The sequence below is a fragment of the Canis lupus genome, chromosome 22 (assembly GCF_003254725.2).
Source record: "Canis lupus dingo isolate Sandy chromosome 22, ASM325472v2, whole genome shotgun sequence".
NCBI classification, from domain to species: Eukaryota; Metazoa; Chordata; class Mammalia; order Carnivora; family Canidae; genus Canis; species Canis lupus.
Genome location: NC_064264.1, coordinates 50,659,218 through 50,678,433, shown reverse-complemented (window position 1 = coordinate 50,678,433; position 19,216 = coordinate 50,659,218). Strand labels below are relative to the sequence as shown.

Genomic DNA, 19,216 nt, shown 5'->3' with positions numbered 1-19,216 from the left:
GATGCCTAGCGTCATAGGGCATTCAGCACCATCGTGTGACTTTTCCATAAGACTGGCTCAGCACGAGAGTGGGAGAGCAGGAGGGGGTCCATTCACTTATTACTCTTACGTATTATAGATGGTGGTAATTCATGTGTCTCCGTTGGCAAATCTGAATTTCCAGTTACAGAGGATAATCATTTACCAGTCATATTTTTCCTAAAGAAAATGAAAACTTAAATCTGTTGGCCTTTCTCAAAGACAGCTAAAGTTTCATGAAGAATCATTTTATTAATTTTAACATAAAGAATCTATTCCTTATTCTGAATGCTTGTCTTTGTCAAAGACATCAGAAGGGGTTTTTGGAGAAAATTCTAAATGTTGATAGATTGAACATGTGGGGGATGCCTGGGTGGCTCAGTGGCTGGCCATCTGCCTTTGGCTCAGGGCGTGATCCCGGAGTCCCGGGATCGAGTCCCACATCGGGCTCCCTGCATGGAGCCTGCTTCTCTCTCTGTCTATGTCTCTGCCTCTCTCTGTGTGTGTGTCTCTTGTGGTTAAATAAAATCTAATACATTTATTAGCCTCTTTTAATGTGGAATATTCTCAGAGAAAGGTACAAAACTAAAGACATCTTACATTCTTCTTTTGGTTTCTTTAGCGTTACCTTTTTTTTTTTTTTTTGAAGGTTATTCGTTTGAGAGAGAGCAAGCGAGTGAGAGCATGAGCAGGGAGGAGGGTCAGAGGGAGAGGGAGAAGCAGACTCCCCACTAAGCAGAGAGCCAGATACAGGGCTCCATCCCAAGACCCTGAGATCATGACCTGAGCCAACGGCAGAGGCCTAACCAACTGAGCCACCCAGGCACCCCTCCTACTGATCTTTTTATTTCACAATGTACATATTCTGATATATGCATCTGTTTTAAATTCATTTGTAAATTACAAAATTATTTCTGAGAAGATAAATTTTTTAATAAAGCCTTCAGAAACTAATACCAAAGGTAAAAGTGCTCCAACGTGTAATGGCTTTTCAACTACTAAGTTGATGCTTGAGAAATTTACAAAGTCTGTTCCAGTCCTAATGGAACTATGTTGATTGTAGTAGCAATATGACCTTTCTTCTTTGGTCCAGTGGCATTCTTTTGACATTTATGTATTTGCTTTAAAATTGGAAAGAGCTGGTTGGGCCTTTAATGTTACATTTGTTAATGTTTTCAAGAAAGTTAACCTGGAAATGTTGAATGTTTGCACGCAGCAGTGGTAAATGTGGCTTCTGCAGGGAGCCTTTTAAGAATATGAATAGATTTTCATGAGGTTGAAGTTACTTAGAATGGAAGACAAATGCATCAATTAGGAAGTCTTTGAAGAAGTGTTGACCTCTTATCTACAGCACCTGCCTCCCACGCCTTCCCAGGGTCTGTTCTCCTGTTCACTTGAACCCTCCTTCAAGAAGAGAAAAGAGTAGATAAAAAGGAAGCCTGTGGCCCTGCTTCCAGACTGGAATGGTCTTTTACAGTCCCTGGCAGCTTATTTAGTCATTAGAAAATGTAAAGCTATGAGCTTGCTTCTCTCCACGCAGCCAGCCTCAGGGTCTTGACCCTGAAAGTTATTATTGGCTGTGGTCTTTTGTGTCCTTTTTGTCCTTTCTTGTATCCACCTGTCCAGGTATGCTTTGAGTTACAGCTCATGATTGTTTGTTCCTTGTGAGTTTAAAGTAGGTGGTTGAAGACACCCATCCCTCAATCTGTACTCTCCATCATTTTGAGTTGGTTTTCACTGCTCTTTTCACTTCCCACTCATTGTTTCACGTCACAGAGTATGGAGGGCACGATTGAATTCTGCAGGTCTGGAGGCACAGACAACCTGGATACGAAAGAGAATGGCTTCGACTCGGCTGCTGGCTGCTGGCTGCTTGGGGGAAGCCCCGTGTCTGAAACAGATGGCAGATCTCTTATCCCTCTGCTCAAGGCTGTGTGCTATGAGCCCCCACCTGCTGTACCTTGGGAGCAAGCAGAGCAGGGCAGGACATGGTGACTGGATGCCCCACCTTGTCCCCCACTTGCTCTGCTTACGTCAGACAGCTGCCCTCACTGTGCCAGCCACCCCTTCCCTCCCCTCTCCCAAATACCCCTTTGTTTCATTACTTCCCCACCCCCCACCCCAAACCGGTGCCCATGACCTCTGCTAGAGTCTTTCCTAGTCTCTGTGGACGAAAGCACTATGTTTTCAGCCACTTTTCTGTGTTTCAGATTTTTCTATACTCCTCTTTAACCATACTAAGAATAGAAACTACTTCTTTGTTTATAACTCTCTGGAATAATCTCTACACATCATGTTTAATGTTTGACTTCCTCCCTATGGTGGCTAAGAGTCTTTTTTTTTTTTTTTAAGATTTTATTTATTTATTCTTGAGAGACAGAGACAGAGAGGCAGAGACACAGGCAGAGGGAGAACCAGGCTCCATGCAGGGAGCGTGATGTGGGACTCGATCCCAGGTCTCTAGAAACACGCCCTGGGCCAAAGGCGGCGATAAACCTCTGAGCCACCCAGGCTGCCCTAAGAGTCTTTTTAAAGAGGAGCAAGACTTTCAGAAACTAATAATACGGGGCAGCCCGGGTGGCTCAGCGGTTTAGCGCCTGCCTTCAGCCCAGGGCATGATCCTGGAGACCTGGGATCGAGTCCCACATCAGGATCCCTGCATGGAGCCTGCTTCTCCCTCTGCCTGTGTCTCTGCCTCTCTCTCTCTCTCTCTCTGTCTCTCATGAATAAATAAATAAAATCTTAAAAAAAAAAAAAGAAACTAATAATACCTTCACAGAGAAGTAGCATTAAGAACCCCATATGCAAAAGTAATTCTGGGGACACCTGGGTGTCTCAGTGGTTGAGTGCCTGCCTTTGGCTCAGGGCGTGATCCTGGGTCCAGGAATTGAATCCCAAATTGGGCTCCCTACAAGGAGCTTCCTTCTGTCTCTGCCTCTCTCTATGTGTGTCTCATGAATGAATGAATGAATGAATGAATGAATGAATGAATAAATAAATAAATAAATAAATAAATAAATTTTTAAAGTAATTCTGGGGACACCTGGGTGGCTCAGCAGTTGAGCACCTGCCCCTGGCTCAGGGTGTGATCCGCTGTCTCAGAATTGAGTCCCACATCGGGCTCCCTGCCTGGAGCCTACTTCTCCCTCTGCCTATATCTCTGCCTTTCTCTCTCTCTGTCTTTCATGAATAAATAAATAAAATCTTTAAAAAAAAAAAGTAATTCTGGTAAGGGCATCCATAATAAGACAATTTTTCTGTTCTAAAATAGAGTAGAGGCTTCTCAATTTTGGTCATTTATTCTTTCAGCAATAATTAACCAAACATTAATGGTGTCCGTGGTACTATGTCCTATGCCCTGTTTTGGAGATACAAAAACTAGACAGATACATCTGTGCCTCAAAGGGTTTACAGTCAAGTGTGTTTTGATTAAAATAAAGCTGTCAGTATTGAGAATGCCCAAGGAGTAGAATATTCTGGTTTTTCATACCTCCTTGTTAATTTTTTCCTGTACGCCCTTGCAATGGGCACTCAATAAGTATTCTCTTCTTATCATGGTGCATTAATGCAGAATTGATAACTATGGCCTTTGTGCTGTTAATTTCTTTGTTTGCCTTGGAATGTGCATTGTTTTTTTTTTCTTTGAGATATAACTGACATATAAATTTTGTTGATTTTATTTTTTTTTAATTTTGTTGATTTTAGATGTACAAAATATTGAGTCAATATTTTTACATATTGTGAAATGATCCCCACCTCGCATCCATCACCATATATAGTTATAGGGGTTTTTTTTCTTGTGATGGGAACTTTTAAGATCTACTCTCTCAGCAACTTTCAAGTATGTAACAGTGTTGTTAACTATAAAACTATAGTCACCATGCCATACGTTACATCCTCAGGATTTGTAACTAAAAATTTTTACCTTTTGGCCACCCTTGTCCACTTTGCCCACCTCCACCCTCTTCCAGCAACCACCAATCTAGTCTATGAGTTTGTTTTTTAATTCTACATATAAGTGAGATCATGCAGTATTTTTCTCTGAGTTATTTTACATAGCATAATGCCTTCAGGGGCCAAACGTGTTGTTGCAAATGGAAGGATTTTTTTCTTTTTTATGTTTGAGTAATATTCTATTTTGTTTATACTGTGTATGAATATATATTTGCACAGTATATATTTTATATATATACTACATGTTTTATAGTATATTTATTCTGTATATCTTTTGGATAATACTATACTATAGTATTACATACTGTAGTGTAATATGCTGCACTATAATATGTTACGGTATTATATAGTAATATACCACAGTATATAGTATATGTATACATATACATACATATGTAGTATAGAGTAATATACCATGAAATTACATAGTATTATGGTATATATATAGTACACACAGGGTATTTTATATATATAGAGAGAGCGTGTGTGTGTGTATAACAATTTTTCTTTATTCCATTCATTCACCAATGGACATTTAGGTGTGTCCATGTCTTGGCTCTTGGAAAAAATGCAGTGAACATGGAAATACAATATCTTTTTGAGATAGTGAGTTCATCCATTGGATAAATACCCAGAATTGGAATTGCTGGATCATATGGTAGTTTTGCTCATGCTGCTAATTTCTTTCATCTCTATTAAATTTCCTTCAGTCCAACAGAGCAGAGCGGCTGTTATTTGTGGACATTCAGGTGTATATTTTTTCATCTGGCCTTTCAGATATGTTAAGAAATAGTCACTCACTTTTTGTTTTCTCCCATCTGGTCAGTATGGATTGTACAAAAAGCCAAGTAGTAAACACGTGTGGTAAACACGTTGTCTTGGCCATGATGATTCCTTGTGCCAGTTGCTCCTGTTATCCACATGTTTATAAGCGCTCCACTGAGAATCAAAGCTCCTTTGTGGTAGACGTTCAGGCCAGTATTTATTGGATAAAAATAAGAATGCTATTTATTGTTTAAACATAAGGTTTAAAGTGACCTGGGCTTTGTTCTTTTTGGATCTGAGCATAAATTCAAAGGTCTAGCATCAGTTACACAGAAACTTGTACTTCAAGAAAGGTTTTTAACAATTTTTATAACGGAATGAAACATTGGGAACTCTGAAATTAGTGGTTTAACTAGTTAAAGAGCTCTTTCAAAGGATACCTTTCTTTTTGATAACCTCATTAGCTTTCTTTATAGATGCAATGTCTGTATTTTAAACCTCAGGACAACTTTTAACTGCCTGAGTTTATTAAAAAGCAATTCTGTGCTAACCTCTAGAATCCCTGCATTTTCAGAAAATGGAAAAAAATCTACTCATGTAACATTTGTCTACTTTTTTTTTTTTTTTTTTGGGTAGTGGTAATGAGGTATGGGGTACTTAAATAGAATATCTCCATGCAAGATATTTTGCAACAGAATCCTCTTTTAAAAAATAAATGTCCTAGGATGCCTAGGTGGCTCAATCAGTTAAGCATCTGCCTTCAGCTCAGGTCCTGGGGTCCTGGGATCAAGTCCCAAGTCAGGCTCCATGCTCAGCTGGGAGTTTGCTTTTCCCTCTCCCTTTGCTCTCCCACTCCTGCTCTCTCTCTCTTTCTCTCTCTCTCAAATAAATAAACAAAAATCCTTATTTAAAAAAACTAAATATCCTTATAAGGGAAACCATACTTTTTCTTCGAAAAAAGAAAAACACAAAGTCAGATAAAGTTGACGGTGTGCTGGTCATTGTTTCCAAATGCCCAAAACAAAAAGAATTCCTCTTGTGATGAGATATCTTGTCAACATTTACATCTCTTTGAAAGCCTGGTGTTTTGGGTTGGAAGCAGATAATTTCTCTGCACAGTAAACATGGTAGAGTAGCCAAAACAATTTCTCTTCTAAACAAATAACTTAAAAAAAAATAAAAATAAACAAATAACTTATTATACTTGTTTCATAGGAGTTAAGACTAATGAGGAATTTAATTAGTTCATTTATGGTGAGCAGGAGAGAACTTTCTGTTTTGTTTTGTTTTATTTTGTTTTGTTTTAGGAGAGAACCTTTTAAGAGGAGAATGAATCGGCTACTTCCTAGAACAACCATTTTTTAAAAAATTTTTATTTATTTATTCATGAGAGACCCAGAGAGAGAGGCAGAGACACAGGCAGAGGGAGAAGCAGGCTCTTCACAAGGAGCCCGATTGCAGGACTAGATCCCCAGACTGAGGATCACGCCAAGCCAAAGGCAAACGTTCAACCACTAAGCCACCCAGGCATCCCTAGAACAACCATTTTAAATTTCAAGTGATTACAAAAGACAAGCTCCCAAATATGAGTCATTGCAAGCTCTTAAACTTTGTTTGCTCTATTGCTCTCCTTGCAGGAGTTCAGGCAGCTAAAATAGGATAATTCTTACTCTTGGGGTATCATGTCCTCATATTTGCATTCTGACTTAAGACATCTGTTTTTCTTTGACTTAGAATCATGTGGCTCTAAAAAAAATAGGGCAATTGTGTAACTCACATAGCATGGGACTCTTGTTTTTAGGTTTGGGGTCATTGCCGACTGAATTCTGATGGTGGGATTCATGTGGATTTTCTTTTCTCTGCCTTCATGTTTCTTTGGTTCCTGCATTGCTTGATTTCGCCCAAACGGGCTGGTGTTTTAGAATGACAATGTCTGACTTCTTTCATTCTGCGCGTGGAAGCACTGCCTGGTTGGCTCCAACATTTGGAACGGGAATCTGACGCTCATTGTGTCGCTCTGGCAGAGGGAGTAGGGGCCACCTGTCGGGGTGGCGTGGTTCCCACACACAACAGGACGTGCCAGTTTCAAGGCAGCAAAGATGCCAGGCATTGAGTGGTGAAGAGGGTAGCTCGTACAATGCTTTTTCTGAAAGAAGATCTTCCCACCAGAAAGTAGTGCCAAATCCAAGGCACATGGTTCATTAAATTGATCACATCTGTTGGCACTTGTGAGTGTTAGCACTGACAAGTGTCTTTCTGTTAGTGCATCTTAGGAGTGAGTTTTTTTTTTTTTCCTGGGCTCCCTCCACTCCATTAACCTTTACCTCCACTTATCTAAGTGGTTGTATTCTCTTAGATACTGCAGACATATACGGAAACAAGGAAAACGTTTTCTAGGCCAGTTTATTAAGTTCTGTATCATAAACTATTGAAGTTCACTAATGCTGCATAATTATCCTAGAGCAGGTGGTCTTCTTATGTGATGAGAGATGTCACATGGTGTAAGGGTGATTCTCTTCTTCTCCTGGGTCATTGGTGATTACAGTTTTGCAGACTGGATGGAGATGAGACAGAGAACTCTGGGTACATGCAACAGCCCGAGATGCTTGCATGTAGCTACATACTACTTAGAATTGCCTGTTTGGAGAAGATTTTTTTGAATAAAAATATTCATAAATGCAGTTACACTGGAAATAACATCTGGCTCTCAGGATTTATTTTTTCTGTTTTTAACAACTCTAAATTTAAAATTAATATAATTGATTTTACTGTGCTTTTTTATTATTCCTTATGGAATTTTTAAAATTTTTAATTCCAATTAGTTGACATACAGTGTGACCATTAGGCTTATGTAATTTTTTAAAACATTTTTTTAAAGATTATATTTATTCATGAGAGACAGAGAGAGGCAGAGCAGAGGGAGAAGCAGTCTCCCTACGGGGAGCCTGATGCAGGACTCAATCCCAGGACCCTGGGGATCACAACCTGAGCCAAAGGCAGATGCTCAACCACTGAGCCATCCAGGTTTAAAGACATTAAATTAATGTCATATGATAAGATGTGACTTCTGGCTATATGTGTTCACATTGAGCAAATTATTAGCTTTTTGGTATTATTACATATCGTAATTGCATAAGAAATATGGGAATATAGTAAGACTTCTGGTAGACATAGAAATAAATGAAAGTATTGATTCCCCAAATATTTGTTGAGTGCCAACTATATTGGAGGTGGCCTATCATTATCAGTATCAGCTGTCCTATTAAAATAGCTTGCATTAGTTACTAAATCAGAGCATACTCCCAAAATTGCAAAGTCCAAACTCATCTAGGTATGTTGTATCTTAGCAGCTATTAGCATTGGTCACTTGACAAATCAACTCAAGAAAAATTTATCCGGGTAAAACTATGCTGCTGCAGGTCATATTACCAGAAGTCCACTAGGCTGGGCTCGGAACCAGTTTCCCAATTGATATTTAATTTTTATAAAGCCTTTCTTGAATACCCCCATAATAGAAATACTGTCAATGCACAGTGGTCTTCACTTATCATGCGCGTGTGTACCACACCTTTATAAAGAGGACCCCTTTGATTTATATGAAATCATTTAAAAACATTAGTGAAATTAAGCTTTCTTGTTTGAATTCTGGAAAAACTGAAGTGTTTGTGCATGCTTCATCTTATGACTCCCAATAATGTCAAGTGGCCAATCTGGTTAGGAGAATTGCAGGAGAAAGAGAGCTAAACAGGCAAACTCACTTCATAGTTTCTGAGTTTTCGAAGACAGACTTGTAATACAAAGCCATGTGCAGATCATTTCCTCTGTGAACTGGGTCTCTGAGGACATAATATAGATAGTACTGTGCAGTAGAAATATAGTATGAGCCATGCATGTAATTTTTAAATTTCTAACAGCCACATTATAAAGAGACCCTGGTTAGATGAATTTTAACTACATTTTTAGCCCAATATATCAAAAATATTATAATTTCAATATGTAATAATCAGTATAAAAATGATGAAATATTTTACATTTTTTCCGTACTGAGTCTTCCAAATCAGGTGTGTATTTTATGCTTACAATACATCCCACTAGGGACTGGATAGATTTCAGATGCTCAACAGCTGTAGTGCTGACTCTTCTAGACAGTGGCAGTCTCGAATTTGATTTTCTGAATGTGAAGCCATCTCTGGGTTTGTAACCAATGACTGAAATTTTGCCTTTGATCAGAAATTGCCATTGTTAAGCAGTGGCATAATATTTAATAATCACTGTAACTGAAGACATTTCTTCAGCAAAAAAAAATTGTCTTTTATATGTCTTCTACCAGACATGTCTGCACAATATCAAAAGTATGAGAGATAATTAGAGAGTGGGACCCTTCCAAAAGAATTGTGATAGAGGATTTGAGAGGTGTGGGGTGTCCAGGTCCTTGCAAAAATCTGGGGTTTGAGAAGTGTGAAATTATGGGGTGAGATTAGGGAGAAGGTTATCAGTAAATCTGAACACTGTGTTTTCTATAGAAGTTATTTTTCTGTATTCAGTGAAATCTTTGATTTAGCCATCTAAGGAAAAAACCGTTTTAAATTCCAGACAAGTGGAACATGAGCTCATTACTTTCACATCTCTCTACTAATTTAACATTGTGTTAATGGAGTGCATCAAAAGCTGTCCTTTGGGTGTTTTAATGGAGGAACTGGGAATTTTTTCTTATCCAAAGCCACTGGTCCATGGTGGGGGGGAAATTCATCCAGGTTACACAGTCAAGTAAAATACAAGCTCGTTTAGTTTTTCTAGGAAGGAATATATAATGGCCAAGGGACCTTCCTTCTTAATTTTTTTTAAAGTAAGTTCTACACCCAATGTGAGGCTTGAACTTACAACGCCAAGATCAAGAGTTGGATGCTCTACCAACTGAGCCAGCCAGTCGCCCACAAGGGACCTTGTGTAAATGTTAAAAACAGTAGCATTAAATTGGGAAGTCCTGTTACATTTCATGAAGAGTTCCAAACACAGATTGTTTGAATGAGGAAGCTTAGAAAAACCCAATCCAGGCAGTGGAAGAGAGGTCCATTTGGTTCCTAGTGAACCACCAAACCTAATGCTTAGTGGATGTGGAAGCAACTGGCCGAGGCCAGGGCCCACAACACATCTCTCACGCTGGCCTGGAGCAGGCCTTGTCCTGAGCGGCCTCCCTGGGGGCACATGAGCCACGGGTCATTTACTCCCTTTATCTGTGGAGGAGACCCCCTGGTAATACATGAGTTCTTTAATAATTAAAGGCAGCTGTCAACTGCTAATATGAGAAAACCCTGAGAGTGCTTTGACAGATGCAGGAAAATGTATGGTGGGAAAAAAGTGCAATGGACCCATACATCCACCAGCATGGAGAGAACAAGCCTTAAGGATGTCATCTGCCTCTCCCATCTCCATCATATGTCAGAAGCATGGTGCATTGTGAACTCTGAGCACCCCTGGGCTGTGTTTCCACAACTTGTGAGGTCTTTCATAAAATCATAATTTAAAAGGAGCTAACCAGTGTGTTAGCTTTAGAGTTATTTCAGCCAAGATTTTATGTAAAAGCTTTGGGTCTATGATAGTGTCTGCTCTGATGTTGTTTGCTGATGATCACCAGCAAATCCCCTCCCCCCAAAATAGTAAGTTCCAATAAATATGTAAACACTCAGATACAATCATTGGTTTAATGGGGTTTGCTCATAATTGTGATCTTTCAGTTTCACATCCATGGAATATCATTAATTTCTGCAAGTGTAATGACCCTGGGTTGGATTGATGGGGCTCTGTATACCAATATAGAATGGTTTTCAGTAATGAGAAATTAGCTTTCAAGCACTGTGCTTCCTGAAGAGTTGGAAGGTGTTAGAGCAGAGCATAGCCAAACCCTGACATCTTGGGAAGCAGGTCTGGGCTCACCCTGAGAAAGAACATTCCAACAGCTCAGAGTTTAAGGACCAAAATGGGTCCTTGCAGAAAGAGAATACCCATCCCTGAAGTTATTGAAGTCAAGACCACGTGGCCCCCTGCTGGAAGCGTCTTAGATTCCAGCACTTCCTGCACAGCCTCTAAGAAGCACTGCCATTATTCCTGCATTGTGGTTCTAGGATTTGTTGACGTCTTGCCCCTTTTTGGTAGACTAAGACAGTAATTTCATTCACCAACCATGTGTTGCCTTTCCAGCGTCAGTCAGGTGTTGTGGATTCCTACAACAAAAGTTTGAGTTGCTCCTACGAGCTAGGCATGGTACCAGGGATGCAGCTGGGAGCAAGCTTCCTATCTAGGGTGATGCTCTCCAACCTATAGCAAGCAGCAGAAGCACCTGGAAGCCTGGTTAAAAGGCCAGATGCTAGGCTCCACCCTCGCATTTCTGATTGCACAGGTTTGGCTGGGGCCTGAGACTCTGCATTACTAACATCATCCAAGGGCAGGTGCACAGACCACCCGTTGTCAGTACCACTGGTTCACAGCAGTGATCCCAATTGCAGGTGATTTCTGTCCCCCTCCTCCCAGGGATATTTAGCAAAACCTGTGATGTTTTTGGTTGTCAAAACTGAGGCCTGAGGTCTGCTGGGTGCTGCTGGCATCTAATGGGTAGAAGTTAAAGATGCTGCCAAACATGCACGTGGTTAAAGAAAATGTGAAAGATACGTGACTTTCTTTTTTTTTTTTTTTAAGATTTTATTTATTTATTCATGAGGGACAGAGAGAGAAGCAGAGACAGAGAGGGAGAAACAGGACCTGATGTGGGACTCGATCCCCAAACCCAAGGACACTCCCTGAGCCAAAGGCAATGCTCAACCGCTGAGCCACCCAGGCTTCCCAATACATGACTTTCTTCCTTCCACTGTCAAAAATTTTCTTCTTAGAACTGTTCAGAAACTACTGTGGTTGGTTTTGTGCATGTTTTCCCGATACGTTTTGCATTTACAAGAATGTTTATGTAATTTTTAACACAAATGGCTAGGTATTCTATGTAACTTCTCCCCTCTCAAATATATCAGTAGGTAGGTAATGTTGCTCCCATTTTATAGATGAGGTCATTGAGACTGTGTGTGTCAATTTGCTCAGGGTCACATAGTAAACAGCAGAGCTAGAATTTGGACCAAGAGTTGTGGTTTTAATCAGAACGGAACCAGGATGCATAGACAGCCCAGGCAAGCTAATGGTTTTGCTCTCTAAGCAGGTTCACTTTGCCCTACTTCATACCTGTCTTTCTGGAATGTTTGTTTACCATCCACATGGGTGAGGAGGTGAAGTCTTTACAAAGGAAGAATGGAGATGAACACCACATGTGGCCTTTCCTCCTTTTAAGCAGTTCAGCTCTGGCCCCCAAATTGCAAATATCCCCCACCAAACAGCATGGAGCCAGACCCTCCCTTTCCAGAAGTCAGTTCCAGGACTTTCCGTGATTCCTTGAGCTCATTCCCACCTCAGTCTCCTTACTCCAGAGTTCACACTCCGAGTAATGTTTTGGCTTGAGTCCCCATGGAGGTCAGCAGCCCAGCCTGGCCTGTGTGATTCCCTGGACTCATGTGCAGTTGTCGGGTTTCTCAGGGCCCCTCAGCCATTGCCCTCACTGCTGTGCTGACAACAGCAGTCACTGCTAGGGTCAGCCTATGACCAGATGCAGTGCCTATACTCTCAGGGGAGTGCTCAATACAACTTGCCAGAGTGGCCTGTTAGGTGACTGTCAGGTCCGGCAGAAGGAACTTGGCCCAAGGGAACCTTCGATGAGCTATCTCTGTGGCCAGGGCTTTGCTGGAATGCCTCCCAGAGGCCGTGGGCACCTGCTAGGGTCTGCCTGAAGAGTGGGTGTGTATAGCATTTTGAGGGTGCTGTCTAACTAGAAATGCAGAATGTAATATACTTGCCTACAGAGAAATGCTACCAGAAGACCAAACTCTTTTTTATGCAAGGGAGGTTGTGGCTATTTTAAGGTACATGCTTAGAATTTTAGTTCTTGATGCTAACAAGTCTGAGCTGTATTGCATGACTTTTATGTTTCTCACTTCTCTTAATCAGCAGGTAACAAGGAGGGAACACATTCTACGCTCTGGGTGTTGCTGAGTATCCTTCTGGGAGCAGTGGCCATGCTATGCAAAGAGCAAGGGATCACCGTATTGGTAAGAGCCGAGATGCAGTCAGGGCCTGCCCTTCTTCCCCTGTGGTAGAGACGTCTTGGGCTAGCCCTGCCTCTACTTCTCCACTCCATTGACCTTTCTGCCAGTTATTTGTGCATTTAGTACATCTGATATTTCATGGAAATGGGCTGTCTCAGTTGATGATCATTAGCAAACAGTGGGAAATGGGAAGTGGGAAGGACTTCAAGACAATGATCGGCTCCTGGGATACCTGAGTGGCTCAGTCAGTTGTGTTGTACTTATGGTTTCAGCTAAGGATGTGATCTTGGGGTCATAAGATCAACCCCTGCAGGGGATCCCTGGGTGGCTCAGCGGTTTGGCGCCTGCCTTTGGCCCAGGGCGTGATCTTGGAATCCTAGGATCGAGTCCCACATCGGGCTCCCGACATGGAGCCTGCTTCTCCCTCTGCCTATGTCTCTGCCTCTCTCTCTCTCTCTCTCTCTCTTTGTGTGTGTGTGTCTATTATAAATAAATAAATAAATCTTTAAAAAAAAAAAAAAGATCGACCCCTGTGAGGCTCCACAGTCAGCATGGAGTCTGCTTGAGGAGTCTCTCTCCCTTGCCCTCTGTTCTTCCCACTCGTGCACACACTCTCTTACTCTCTCTCTCTCTCTCTCCAATAAGTAAATCTTAAAAAAAAAAAAAAAAAAAGACCATGATTAGCTCTCACAGAGGTATACTGTAGAAAAAGAGAAAAGAGGAACAGAATGCCTGGGTGGCTCAGTGATTGAGTATCTGCCTTTGGCTCAGGTTGTGATCCTGGGGTCCTGGGATTGAGTCCCACATCAGGTTCCCCACAGGGAGTCTGCTTCTCCCTCTGCCTATGTCTCTGCCTCTTTCTGTATCTCTCATGAATAAATAAATCTTAAAAAAAAAAAGAAAAAAATAATTTAAGTTTTCTAGGGTGCTCTCCTATTTTAGTAGTTCTGAATACAACAGTGGGCTGACCCCATCAATGCTTCCAGTCCTGATTAGAGAAGTATTGAGTGTATGTTGTGCTCAGCTTCAACTGGAAATATCAAAAGGAAAGGAGGAGCCTCTGAAGAGTACAGATGTACACCTCTTATGTCTGATTAGAATTGAAGCTCCAGGGAGGGAGAGGCATTGAAATTCATTTTCCTTTTTTTCCATTCTAGCCAATTTTATGCTTGACATTATTAGAGGAAAATTTAGAAATTAGGGATGTGATCCCAGGTAGAGAAATGGAAAACAAAGATATGGGATTTGAATCGCCCATATAGGAATAGCTTGGGAAAGAAAGAGCAGGTAAAAGCTGTATGGGATTTGATGTAAGTCAAAGCAAAGACCCATGGTTTTATTAGGCTCAGTCTATATTTTTATTTTATTTTTTTTTTAATTTTTATTTATTCATGATAGGCACACAGTGAGAGAGAGAGAGAGGCAGAGACACAGGCAGAGGGAGAAGCAGGCTCCATGCACCGGGAGCCTGACATGGGATTCGATCCCGGATCTCCAGGATCGCGCCCTGGGCCAAAGGCAGGCGCCAAACCGCTGCGCCACCCAGGGATCCCTATATTTTTATTTTTTTAAGTTATTTTTTTAAGTTGGTTCTAAGGCAGTGTTTCTCAGTCTTGGCATTATTGATATTTTGGGCTGGATCATTCTTTCTTATGGGAGGGCTGTCCTGCACATTATACCACAGTAAGTGACATCCCTGGCCTCTACCCCCTAAACGTCAGTGGGACTCCCTTGGTTGTGACAACTTAAAATGTCTCTAGACATGTCAAGCATCCTTCAGGTGGCAAAATCATCCACTACTATAAACCCTTGCTTCTCAAAGACCAGCAGCATCAACACCATTGGGCACTTACTAGAAATTTAGGATCTCCAACCCCACTTTAGACCTGCTAGGTCAAAATCTCCATTTAACAAGATACAAAGTGGCTCCTGTTAATGTTCGAAAAGCACTAAAGGATTAAGTTGAATTTATGTGACTAAAGATATGGTAAAATTTAGCTATTTCCAAAAATTTAATTAGAATGTGGAACTTAAAAAAAAAAAAAGAATGTGGAACTTTTGATGATGCATTTATAAATGGCAAGTTGGAGAGTATGAAACAGAAGTGATGACAGGTCCCCTCACCCCTTTGGTGATTGTCCTATAGCTCATAGGGAGAAAAACAAATGGTATAAGACAACAGCAGCTCAACAGGGAGCTTCTGCCTTCTAGAAAATGGTTTTATACCCAGGCAGAAATGGTCCGCTGTGACCCACTAAAATCCTGTATCACATGAGTGGATAAAATCAGAATTCTTTGACATGATTAACCCAGCACTAGCCTATGTATTAGATAATTAATGGCTTCCAGCCTTTATGGGAGAGGGTTAAGTAGGGGTGTCATCCTTGCTCTGGAAGCCACAAATTACCACTGGCTTCTGATGATTTATGAACTTTTCCACCACAAGGCTCCATATTAAAAAGGCCAAAGTCATTTAGGGGGAACTTTAACCATATACGCCACATGTATTGTGACCACCTTATCTAGATTGGGCAGGGAGTTCCAGAAGATGACAATGCCTGCAGCGATGGCATCTATAGAAAGTCTCCTACAGGGTAGAGAAGGGAATCCAAGGCTCATCTAGCCTCCAGTCTATAATTGTAGGTATAGTAGTTCCAAAAGCAAACCTCACCTACTAGAAAGAAACTATTTTAGTGCTACCGGAAGCTGTCAGCAGAGGTGGAACTATAGTATCACGTCCTAAAATCCAGTGGCTTCACATAATGGAAGTTATTTATCGTTCACCTAGTGGCTATGGGCAGAGGTGGCTGTTGTCCATAAAGTGGACCCAAGCTCATGGAGGCTCTGCCATCTTGAGAGTGTAGTTTCCAAAGTTGACCCAATGGTGTCCATCCCAGCCAGCGGGAAGAGGAAACCAAGTGGCAGAGTGTGCCCAGGTTATAACCAAACCTCCAAAATGAGCTTTATGGCTTCTACCCATGATCTGGAGGCTGGAACTCAGTTATGTGACCACATGTAACTGCTGGATTGGCTGGGAAGTGCAGTCTGGCTGTGTGCCCAGTGAGAACTGAAAACCAGCAGACAGCTAGGAGTCTGAACCTGAGAGATCTCCAAAGCCCTATCAGAGATTATTATGTATGGTGTACCCCTGCTACTACTCCACATGCTGAAATCAGTGAGCACTTGGTGTTCTGGAGGTGCAATTAATTACTTATGTGCCTTGATTTTCGAGGTTGATGGCTGCCTTTATCTTTTGAGGCATAATTACTGTGCAGGGAACCCCTCCATTATATCAACTAAGAGTCTTTTATAGTGAAAGAAAAACAAGGACCTCTGCAGAACTTCTCCTAGGAACCCCAAAATTCCAGCTATCCTGAATCTTAAAAGACCCATACATGTAGGCTATGAAATTATGACCAATAGGGATATCTTTGATAATAAATTTGATATATCACCATGAGCTGGTTTTATAGGAACAATAGTAGAGTGTCTGTTTTAGAGCTGAAGACACCTCCCGTGATTATCTTATCCACCGCAGTTTTTGTTGGGATTCAGTAATAAAATTATGAAGTATAATTGCTGCCTAATCAGAGCTAGGCTCTCCCATCACTGATTGCCTTGCTTTGCTTCCTCAGGGTTTGAATGCAGTCTTTGACATCTTGGTGATAGGCAAATTAAATGTTCTGGAAATGGTCCAGAAGGTACTACATAAAGACAAATCATTAGAGGTAAGTATATACTTTTGTCTCCAACCCAGACGTGGAAAATGTCAAGTACCAGCTGATTTAGAAATGCCATTTTCAAAATATTTCTTGTGGTTCTGATTTTTAAAATAACTAGCCCTTTTAAGCACAGTGTCACCGTGGTTCAAGTCAGTATGCTGCATGTTTGCACCTAGCTTGGCTGCACTTACATTTGAAAATCTGCACCATCAGGGGCTTTGTATTGTCCTTTCAGAAAACTGGTATACTCAGGAACGGGGGCCTCCTCTTCAGAATGACCCTTCTGGCCTCGGGGGGCGCAGGGGTGCTCTACATGCGCTGGAAAATCATGGGTACAGGCCCCCCGGCGTTCACAGAGGTAGACAACCCCGCTTCCTTCGCCGATGGCATGTTGGTCAGGGTGAGTGGTGAGCCTGCCCCCCCCCACCCCCGATGGATTGCCCACCAAATCTCAGAAAATTTGTCCTCCTCTTCTCACTTCCCAACACATCCACAAAACCCCTGATAAGTGGAACACCTCCACATTTGTTTGCTCTCACTAAGGATACTCTAGGATGAAACCAGAGTTTTATTAGGAGATTGAGAGGGTATAAGCCCTTTGTATTTCCATTCTAATCAAAATTAAAGAGAAATGATTCTTTCAAATATCAGGTTTCCTGCCAGCCTCACTAAAGTGTCCCCTGACCCCCATTACTTTTGTCATAAAGAAAATTGATATAGCAGGATTAAGACAAAATAGAAGCACATTGGTTATATCTTTAAACATCCAGCAGTATCAAGACTCTTTATTGTAAAGGTTTGCTTTTTCTGAAGGCAAGGATGTCAAGCCACAAATTCTTAGCTGTGCATTTCATAGAGATAGAAATCAAAAGAAGGAAAAACCCTGTTCTTATATTGTCAGACACATAGGTGACCCCTGGGCCTCAGATTTCCTGGGTCACAGACTTTGGGCATCACTAAGTAAATGGGACATACTTTGACCAGAAATATAACAGATGTACAACAGAGTCTGATGGCTTTGCTGTATTTTTGTCTGTTATAATCCGAACACATTTAATAAATGGCAAACCACGGCCTCATGTCCAATGTAGAAACTGGCAGTATTTTATTTTCTACAATTGCTCTCCTTGAATAGAATGGATGCCTCAAAAATGAAGTTACAAGATGTGTATGTGTGTGTGTGTATATACATATGTATGTATTGCAAGTTCTGTATCAAATAAATGTTTGTTTTCCTTTTGACTGACAGGCCATAAACTATAATTACTACTATTCACTGAATGCCTGGCTGCTGCTATGCCCCTGGTGGCTGTGTTTTGATTGGTCAATGGGCTGCATCCCCCTCATTAAGTCGGCCGGGGACTGGAGGGTAACTGCACCAGTGGCCCTCTGGTTGTGCCTAATTGGCCTAATATGCCAAGCGCTGTGCTCTGAAGACAGCCACAGAAGAAGGTAAGAGGCAGCACTGAATTTTAACTTCCACACTGGGTTAAGTCCGAGCATTTTGCTAAATCCAGCACCAATCATGTTCACAGTTTTGTCATGTCTAAGGACATTTATTTCCAATACATCCTTCCAGCCAGGATGAGTGCCGTCCCTTTGGAGTCCATTGCTGCTTTCAGCTGTTGGGGAGTGGACATGGAAGAGGGGGGATGGCTGACTACCCTCCCTTCTCCTTCCACAATCCCCTTGAAGTAGCATCTTGAGATCCTACTCACTGTAGGTGGTAGAGAGTAATTTATGGTCAGAATGGAGAGTGTAATTGATGTGTGCCATGCCCATTATTTCACAATTCTCCTTCAGAAAGCCCTGATGGATGCTCTAGTGTAATTCCTTCTGTTGTTGTTTAGTAGAAAAATAAACTGCTGCCCCAAAGAAACTATTCTTTCTTGCCAAAAGAGAGAGAAAGAAAGAGAGAGAGAGAGAGAAAGGTTATTGAGAAAATAATTGAGGAGGGAAGCAAACAAGTTTCATGATAAAGAAAACTATTTAGGGATCCCTGGGTGGCACAGCGGTTTGGCGCCTGCCTTTGGCCCAGGGCGCGATCCTGGAGACCCGGGATCGAATCCCACGTCGGGCTCCCGGTGCATGGAGCCTGCTTCTCCCTCTGCCTATGTCTCTGTGCCTCTCTCTCTCTCTCTCTGTGACTATCATAAATAAATAAAAATTAAAAAAAAAATTAAAAAAAAGAAAACTATTTAAGGTGATTTATTCCCTTTAAGCATAAGTGTTTATGGAACTAGATTAGTAATATCTCAAAATAAAATAAGTTTTAAGTTTATTAAATTGTTTCATAATTCTAAAGAACAACTAACTTTAGTCCCAGCTTACTTATACATGTGCAATAGTATTTTTTTTTCAGTCCTGGGGGCACAAGTTCCAGGAAAGAGCCACCAAATTTGACTTGACTTAGGAAATTTAGTCTCTTGCATCACATGGGACACTGGGAATGTTGCCTGGTTCCAGAAGTGTCTTCTTGTTCCACTTTCTTTTTGCTTGACTAACATTTATGGTAATGTACCACCCAAAAATGATTTCATTGATTTCAGATTTTTATAAAGCGTAAACTAGTAAAGTATTACTATTCCTCATAAGATTGAGGGGGGGATTTTTTTTTCC

General features: G+C 41.2%; 1 protein-coding gene across 7 annotated transcripts in view; it reads left to right on the top strand.

The window, feature by feature from the left end:
- Positions 1 to 19,216, top strand: part of TMTC4 (transmembrane O-mannosyltransferase targeting cadherins 4) — a 64,526-nt gene that overhangs the window by 22,952 nt on the left and 22,358 nt on the right. For 4 of the 7 annotated variants that reach the window (XM_025441368.3, XM_025441370.3, XM_025441372.3 and 1 more), the window contains exons 6-9: positions 12,778 to 12,878; positions 16,511 to 16,603; positions 16,833 to 16,997; positions 17,847 to 18,049. In XM_025441368.3, coding sequence (XP_025297153.1) covers positions 12,778 to 12,878; positions 16,511 to 16,603; positions 16,833 to 16,997; positions 17,847 to 18,049 — 562 coding nt within the window. The remainder of the gene's footprint in view (positions 1 to 12,777; positions 12,879 to 16,510; positions 16,604 to 16,832; positions 16,998 to 17,846; positions 18,050 to 19,216) is intronic. The other 3 variants (XM_035704511.2, XM_025441369.3, XM_025441371.3) reach the window with 3 other exon arrangements.